General features: G+C 35.9%; 1 protein-coding gene across 6 annotated transcripts in view; it reads right to left on the bottom strand.

Moving 5' to 3' along the window:
- Positions 1–9,404, bottom strand: part of dpf3 (double PHD fingers 3) — a 52,637-nt gene that overhangs the window by 13,653 nt on the left and 29,580 nt on the right. Inside the window, exon 10 of one of the 6 annotated variants that reach the window (XM_067383917.1) lies at positions 3,667–4,887. The exons of the other annotated variants lie outside the window; for them this stretch is intronic. Coding sequence (XP_067240018.1) covers positions 4,724–4,887 — 164 coding nt within the window. The 3' untranslated portion in view covers positions 3,667–4,723. Of the gene's footprint in view, positions 1–3,666; positions 4,888–9,404 lie in introns of those variants that run through there. 6 annotated transcript variants of the gene reach the window in all.

Raw genomic sequence — 9,404 nt, 5'->3', positions numbered from 1 at the left:
TCTTTCTCTCTCTCTCAGGGAGGTGTCAGTTCCTCGGCCTGCTCATTTCCTCAATGAGACTGTGAGAACAGCAGGCTCCTCTTGCTTGGATGCTCAGTAAAGCATGTGCAGTCTTCCCAGTTTGGAAAGCATGTGGGGTCTTGGCTTGAAGTCGGATGTTATGAAGCTCTTTCCCTACAAGTGTTGTTACCTCGTTCCTCTTCGTGAATCTGTCCCTGGTATTCACATGCAGAACTGTGTTGAGTACATTATGCCACATTATTATGAATCTTTTTCTTTGATTTATTCCCTGTAAGTGTATGGAAACATGCCTGATTTAAGATGTTGATGCAATATTTTGTTTCATTGTGTACATGAAAATTCTTTAGTCCTAATAACTCTTATTAACTCTAATATTTTGATAGAGTGCTCAAAGTTGTATTGAACTACAGGCTACGATGGCCCCATATTATTTGGTCACAAGCAACATGTATGAATGTTTTTGTATAATGGAAGAAAGTGGAATTTATTTTAAAGAAATACGGCACATATTTTTCAAACAGAACATTTCACAAAAATAAGTTTGCTAGTTTTCAATGTATAAAACAATATACCATTCGAAATAAAGACACTTGTGACACTTTTGGTTGTTAGACGTTAATGAATCATCCATTTGAACTTGAGGGGAAGTGACTTGATGCATCCACTTAAATGACCTTGAACCAGTAAAAAAACGTCTCGTAAAAGTGGTTAGTTCTGAGATGAGGTTTAGCATCATTTACTTGCAGACGTAAGGCCCGTTCACACCAAGAATGATAACTATATTTGCGTACACACTAACTAAACTAACGATAATGGTCTGTTTATTCTAAGCTCATGCGCTGCGGTTTAAGCGTGTTTTGCTGTTCTTGTTGCATTTACACGGCTTTAAAGGGTTAGTTCACCCAAAAATGAAAATAATGTCATTTATTACTCACCCTCATGTCGTTCCACACCCGTAAGACCTTCGTTAATCTTCGGAACAAAAATTAAGATATTTTTGTTGAAATTTCCTCTCTCAAGATTAAATCAGTTAATGTGAGTACAGTGGCTCAATATTAATATTATAAAGCGACGAGAATATTTTTGGTGCACCAAAAAAAAAAAAAAAAAACTTATATAGTGATGGCCGATTTCAAATCACTGCTTCTTGAAGCTTCAGAGTTAATGAATCAGTGTATCGAATCAGCTGTTCGGAGCGCCAAATTCACATGATTTCAGCAGTTTGGCGGTTTGACATGCGATCCGAATCATGATTCGACCAGCTGATTCATAACGCTCCGAAGCTTCTTGAAGCAGTGTTTTGAAATCGGCCATCACTATATAAGTTATTATTTTGTTTTTTTGGTACACTAAAAATATTCCCGTCACTTTATAATATTAATATTGAACCACTGTACTCACATGAACTGATTTAAATATGTTTTCAGTACATTAATGGATCTTGAGAGAGGAAATGTCATTGCTGGCTATGCAGGCCTCATTGAGCCATCGGATTTCAACAAAAATATCTTAATTTGCATTCCGAAGATGAACGAAGGTCTTATGGGTGTGGAACGGCACAAGGGTGAGTAATAAATGACAATATTTTCAATTTTTAGGTGAACTAACCCTTTAACCAGCAGATGTCCTCAGTGAATGTAGTCAATGTAGTGGGAAAAAAAGGCTGTCTTTTTCACTGCAGCTACAAAGGAAGCAAGACAACATGTTGTCGAAACTATACCTGAGGTAATTTTTATGTTACGGTGTTTACTATTCTGTCATAATGATCTCATCATTTAATACTTTTCACCATTTATTCCAAGGGTATGACCAATTGTTTTCCATATAACCATTTTCTTTAAAGTATCCTTGAAAAGGGTATTTGACTTGTCAAACACACTCAAAAAAATGAACTTTCACAGTTGTTAGTTTCACTCAAACCACCCTTGTTCACATTACTTAAAAAACTCATGTAACTACATGAATGTAATTTAACTGCGTTGTTTCTGCTAAAATTGAGTATTGTCAGCTTTACTTAGTAAGTGTTTGTTCAGTCAACTTAACATTGCTGTGTGAAACGCACACATTATTGTTGACATAACTAACTGTGCAGTGGATCTGTAGTTCCCAGCATGCTTTGCAAGGGACTGCATTAGGAGAGTAAATTTAGGGATTAAAGTGTTATTTTATGTGTTTTTCAGTAAAGGGAAAGATGTTGTTAGTTTATGTTAGTGTTTAATGTTCAGTTATGTTGGACATTTAGAGTAGTTTCTGTAATGTTTTTGAATTTTGTGGTTACCATCATGCAGAAGAGTGTCGCCTGTGTTTAGGCTGTGAGCGCTCATATATATGCATGTTTATAGGATGAATTTTCGGCTCTCAATTCAATTGAGTTTGTTCAATTAGTTAATTTTTGAGTGCGTTTTGGGGTGAAGGGCTGCATTCTGATATGTTGTGTCCTTTTTATTTAAATGATTATTAAAAAAAAAAAAAAATGTGTTCACCTTATGTAATCGACATAACATTATTAAGTAAACTGCACATATAAATATTATGACTGTCGTTCAAATGATTTGAATTTACTCAAAGAAATTTTATCAGCTTTACTTGAATTCTTTTGTTCATTCAACTAAATAGTTTTTTGTACAAATTACTCAATATTGTTGCGTGGAACCACTTATTTTTTAATTCATTTTTTTGAGTGCAGAGGTGTCTTTTTCTGGACCTTGGCGATTACCTTCTGGGCAATGATGACGTGTGCTATTTTAAATGCGCGAGCAGAACGAATTCTGATTGGCTGTCAGTGTTTTATCGTTCAACGGCTGAAAAAAAAATAGTTTTGAAGGTGATACCAATGATATTGTTTGGCTGTGGTGTGGACAGTGCTATTCTTTTATGATTAGAACGATTTTTAGAACTATATCTTTATCGTTACGTTTACGTTATAGTTATCGTTCTTGGCGTGAATGTGCCTTTAGTGTGATTAAGACATTTTTAAGTGCGACTTAAGTGTTCAAATACAATTTGAGGTCACATTATAAAACATAATCCCCTGTTTTCCTTCCTTGGAACAAAATTAACTCAGAGTAATTTATAAAATGTAAAATGTTTAATGTTTTCAGTAACAAAATCCAGTGAAAGACTTGCAGGCTGACATTTGGAGTAACAGGACTCAGCAGCGACCACAGCAGGGATGACAGGTTGCATGAAGTGTGTTCTGTGTGTTTGTGTGGTTTGTGCCACAGGTCTTCATGACACAGAAGCAGTCACAAGAATCATCTCTAGCCATGTTGCCCTTTGGCTTAGAATTAAATGAACTGAACTTCAAATGTTAAACATTGAAACATTTTCTTAAAGTTTAGACACTGAAACACTGGGAGAAATACCATCAAGGGCTGTTATAGAACAACTGGTTTAGCCTGCAACAATTTATGGGCCTATATACATTATACAATATCTTAATAAATTATATTATGGTTTTCAAAACTGAGTGCCCTGAAATAGAGACAAGATCGAAAGCATTAATACGGAACATTTTTCGCAACAGTTTCAATTCAAAAGTGACACATGAGTTAACAATAAATAGAAGAGCTTTTAAAGAGCAAATATAGCTAATTTTGTTCATACAAAATGGATACAATGAAATATCCCCATATTAACTGGGTGATGTCCCTGTGACTAACGTGTATTGTGCCATTTATTGCATGTATTCTGCTCTCTAGTTCACATTAACTGCATTACTCCATTGAATGTAGGAAGCTTATGTGCTTGCAGTCCAGTGTATTATTTGCAGTTACACATACACAGTCAATCCTCAGAGCTGGATCTCTTAACAGAGGTGAATGGTCCAGATTTTATTTGCAAAACAAAGCCTTCATGAGAATCATTGCACATATGCTACAATTGTACCCCTTCTTGTACCTGTTGTTTAAGGAGAGTTTCCTGAATAGTAAAGGGAAGTTACTCCAAAAATATGAGTCAGTCCTTCTTCCTACTCAACAAAACTAGGGAGAGGCCAAGTATCATGTATCCTCCAGTAAACTGATTTCCAATGTCTTTTTGTTGTTGTTGCTGTTGTTGTTGTAGCTGTCCTGAGAAAGGAGGAGAGATGGACATTTAAATGCCAACTGGCTCTTACCTCTCTGCAAACTTGTCCTCCCTTCCCTCTGGATCCAATCAGGGCCTGACCTCAGCCCTCAGCCCATTCTCTGCCTTCTCGTGATCCCTTTCTTTGCAAATATTGTATTTAACCAGAGGTAGGAACAAAAAACCCTCTTCACTGTCCGACCTACAGACACATGTTGAGTATTTTCTCCTCCTTGAGGTTTGAAATGCTGTAATTTCTATTTCTAAAGTTAATCTCCACATAGTAGGCATTTTATCTTACATGGCGATGTGTAATCCACGTCCACACACTGGGAACGTCCCTGCATTTTTCCATTTCGGAAAACAAACAGTCCAGAAGTAATGGCTCATCTGTCCAATAACTAGCACCTCTCAGTATACAGAAGTGAAGAAGCAATAAAAACAACATTCCTTAATTTATAAAAGGCTGCAACTTGTCCTTTGAAAGCAATTCCTGAAGTTAACTTTGTGTCTGGAGTTGTGAATCCATTATGCATGCTGCTGCAAAACAACAGGAAAAAAGGAAAAGAAAAAAACAGGCAGCAGACACATGCCGAAAGTTTCTCTGATGCTGTTTTTCTTGAGGTTTCTCCTTTGTCTATCTGTACTGAGGTGAGCCTGTGCTGTCGTCGGACAGAAGCCCGTCCAGGTCGTCCTCCTCAAATCCGTGAAAGGTGGACGCCTCGCTTTCTGACGTGTCGCCGAACATGTCCAGAACTCCGCCCGTCCTCCTCTTCGCCCTGGTCCCACCGACGCGATCAGCTGACATGCATGACGGACATATCAGCATCACAGTGGAAACACACACAAGTAACACTGCAGTCAGCTAGGACTCACACTCCTCTGAGCTTGGACAACTTGCAGTACTTGCAGTTACTTATACATTAAGGGACTACGGCTTGCATGTCTGATGCCCTTGCAATTGCCTGAATATCTGCTTATCATTGATTCTAGATAAAAGCGTTTTAAAGGGACAGTTCACCCAAAAAGAAAATTCTGTCATTATTTACTCCCTGAATGTTGTTGCAAACCAGTATGACTTTCTTTCTTCCAGGCAGACAGGTTTTGAACAACATGACGGTGAGTAAATAATGACTCTGGATTCTGGATGAACTATACCTTTTTTCTGTATTTTTTACTGAAGAATACATCATTTGGTCTCTCCCTGTGCTTGCTATACCATTCGATTATGAGAAGGCAATGGATCACACAGCCAAAAAGAAAAACATAAAGAATGGAAGCATGTGAGCAAAATAAATATGAGAATATTTTGCGCATGTGAACTGAGATAACTGATAATGTCCTTAAACTGTTAAATTTGAGCATGTTAAGAGTTAAATAATTTGAGGAAATAAACATGGGACCCTTCCAGGACCATTTGCTAGCAAGAGTAAAACAAACAAAAAAAAAAGTACTCGAAGAGATGAACAAAAAGGCCACATTTGAATGCTCATTCTCAACACTGCAGGATTTGGCTCACACATCTACACTTACAAACACAATGCACATTCTAAATGCAAGCATGACAAAATTCTTTTTTTGTTTTTGTTTCATCAGATATATATATATATATTTTTTTTTTTTTTTTTAAAGACTGGAAATAGCAATCTAAATTAGATGTAAGATGCTTTTGGACTTTATAATTTTGGCATCAGCCTTGCAAAATGGCATGACTTTTTCTTCTGCTTTAAAGGTGCCCTAGAACCAAGATGTAATATAAGTCTAAGGTGTCCCCTGAATGTGTCTGTGAAGTTTCAGCTCAAAATACCCCATAGATTTTTTTTTATTTATTTTTTTATCTGCCTATTTTGGGGCATCATTAACTATGCACCGATTCAGGCTGCGACCCCTTTAAATCGCGCGCTCCCTGCCCCCTCGAGCTCTTGACTATATTATAGTGCATTTACAAAGTTCACACAGCCAATATAACCCTCAAATGGATCTTTACGAGATGTTCGTCATGCATACTGCATGTATGCGTCGGATCATGTGAGTATAGTATTTATTTGGATGTTTACATTTGATTCTGAATTAGTTTGATGGTGCTTCGTGGCTAAAGCTAACATTACACACTGTTGGAGAGATTTATAAAGAATGAAGATGTGTTTATACATTATACAGACTGCAAGTGTTTAATAAAGAAAATAACGACGGCTCTTGTCTCCCTGAATACAGTAAGAAACGATGGTAACTTGAACCACATTTAACATTAGCAACATGCTAACGAAACATTAGAAAGAAATTTACAAATATCACTAAAAATATCATGTAATCATGAATCATGTCCGTTATTATCGCTCCATCTGCCATTTTTCGCTATTGTCCTTGCTTGCTTACCTAGTCTGATGATTCAGCTGTGCACATCCAGACATTAATACTGGCTGCCCTTGTGTAATGCCTTGATCATGAGCTGGCATATGCAAATATTGAGGGCGTACATATTAATGATCCCGACTGTTGCATAACAGTCAAACAAATGAGATTTACATGAGAAGGAGGAAACAATGGGGTCTGAAACTCACTGTATGTCATTTCCATGTACTGAGCTCTTGTTATTCAGCTATGCCAAGGTAAATTCAATTTTTGATTCTAGGGCACCTTTAATAGAATCCCATGACACTCTGACAGCAGTTTGACAGAATTGCACCTGCTTTACCTTTCTTATTGTGAACAAACTTAGCCGTTGTCAAAACAGTCTTAGCAGAACATTAACCAACTATTAATGAAAAATATTTAAAAATATAATTTTTTTTCCATCATTTTCCAATTTAAGATAAAAAGATTTTTTTATTTTGTTGTACAAATGATATTTAATATTTAAAAAATCAAATATTAATATAATTATTAATTATATCAAGGCACATGCAGGATAAATCCAAAAGTTATGCAGTCAGATAATTTTATATTGTGGTATTTGTATCGCTGAAGCCGATATATCAGCCGATATTTGGCTTTTTTTAATCTATATATATCGGTATTGGCCAATATGTTTGGACGAAGTGTTGGAAGTGGGACTTTTATTTTGATGGTGTGCTGGACTTTCATTTTGATGGCACTGAGAATGGCCTGGATGGCCTGAGCACACAGCGCTCCCATTCTTCGTCTTCATTAGTTACGGTCTCTGTTTATCATTCCTACTCCTATCTAATAAGCTATTAGAAGTGTTAAACAAAGCAAGTATATGATATATAAAAAAGTATTATAGCATTTGCTTTTAAATTATTAGTTTTAAAAAGGCAAACACTAATACATTCTCATTTATCATCAGCATTCAGAAAATACGCATTTGTATAATCGAAACAAATTTTTTAATATCTAACAAAATTTCATTTCTTAAACTTTTCAAACATTGTCGAATCCAGCTGTGAGATCTTAAGTGTGCATTTGTATATCCTGCATAAAAACACTTTTATTTGGTCAGTCTGCGCAAATTGAATGTGGACAGGAGGAGAGTTCGGCTGTCACCGGAGACGCATGATCGCAAACTTTAAACCCTTATTTAAAACTATTCTGCTCTATATCCAGTTGTCCACTATGTCATATATTTCATGTCATTTTTACTGCGTGCTGTATGTAAAGTTAGTATTTCTTTGTCATTATTTAAAATATATATATGATTCCCAGTGTGCACAACCTTTCCAGATTATTGGGTGCCCTGTATTGGTTACAGTGTTTACTTCCTTTTTATTTATATTTTCATATTTTTATTTATATTTCATTATTTGTGAAAATTCTGTAATTATACTGTTAATTATAAAATACAGTTTGTTTGCTAAAGGCACAATATGTAAGATTTTTGGATTAAAATATCCAAAAATCACTAGAACGGTGTTATATATTTTGTTGACTTGTGTACTTACATCATCCCAAATGTTTCCAAAAAAGTTTAAATCCAGAGAAATAAGCAATTTTAACTAGGACACGGAGCATGTCCGTGCCTCGCCTATCAATGACATCGTACCCGCGTTACCCTCGATTTCCGGTTTTATTTTGTAGAAACCATGAAAACACCAAAGACTTTAATATATTATGTGTTTTATTGGTGAGCAACTGTTTGGATACATTCATCGACAGAAAACTAATCATGTTATATAGCTAAACATAGTAAGTCTTATTGTTTAAATCTTGTTTTCTTGATTTACCACGAGTACCATGTTTTACCATGCGTAATACCAATCTGGATCACTGCAGTGTGCAACAAGTGTCTCATATTAGCCGCCGAGCGAACGCACAGAGTAGCACTATAACCACTTTCAACACACAAATATATCTAATATGATAAAACAGCACTGAGTTAACCCACATACACTTGACCGGAAGCGGAAGTGGTTGTCTGTGGCATAATAAAAGCTCCGCTTCTCTCGAGCCGTGTGTCGCGCTTGTCTCTCATTAGCAATCGCTCCAGCGGCCTCATTCTGTTCCAATGGATTTCAGCCACACCCTGCTTCATACTACAGTAATGATAATAAATCTTTAATACATTAGCTCATCCATAAATATGATTTCTGCCTAAGTCTCATCGGATTCTTTTCCACCGGCTGTAGATGTGAAGACAACACCTCCCATGATTTCACGAAATCAAAGTGCCATCAAGCTACGCCTTTGTTTTGAATAAGTGACCTCTTGTGGTGAAAAAATTACATATTGTGCCTTTAATTCATTTTCAAATTATTTATTTCTGATTTATTAAATATTAAGTAAAATAGGCTAAAAATAAATTATAAATATATCGGTCATCGGCCACCCTGCTCTCTAAGATATCAGCATCAGCCATCAAAAATATCATTATCAGTCGACCACTAATCTAATCCGCATACTGTATCTCTGAACCCACTGTGCTGATTTCCAGGGCACAGATTAAGCCTAGTCTGGTTTTAAATCACCGCTAATGGCAACTCTCCATTAAGAAGCCTTTCTAATAGTATTAATCTGTGTCTGGGAAATCATTTCAATACGACACGGTTATGCCAAGCCAAACCCAAATCACACTCAGCAAAACTCCATAAAACAAATAAACAAACATGCTCTAGCAAAAAACATGAAAAGATGGGATATGCACAAACAAGCTGATGAAATGTACTATTGATGCATGACATGATAAAGCATTTAAATGGGATTTTAAATTTTACTTGGTGGATACATATACATTAAATTTTATGCTAAAGCTTTTTCAGATCAACTCAAAATATATATATTAAAGATAATTATAATAATTATATAAATCATTATGTGGTGTTTTTCTGTTGTCCACTGTGTATATGTGAAAACTTTTTCAGATT

The sequence above is a fragment of the Chanodichthys erythropterus genome, chromosome 4 (genome assembly GCF_024489055.1).
Source record: "Chanodichthys erythropterus isolate Z2021 chromosome 4, ASM2448905v1, whole genome shotgun sequence".
Lineage (NCBI taxonomy): Eukaryota > Metazoa > Chordata > Actinopteri > Cypriniformes > Xenocyprididae > Chanodichthys > Chanodichthys erythropterus.
The sequence above is the reverse complement of the archived record's forward strand: the minus strand, read 5'-3'. Positions and strand labels throughout refer to the sequence as shown.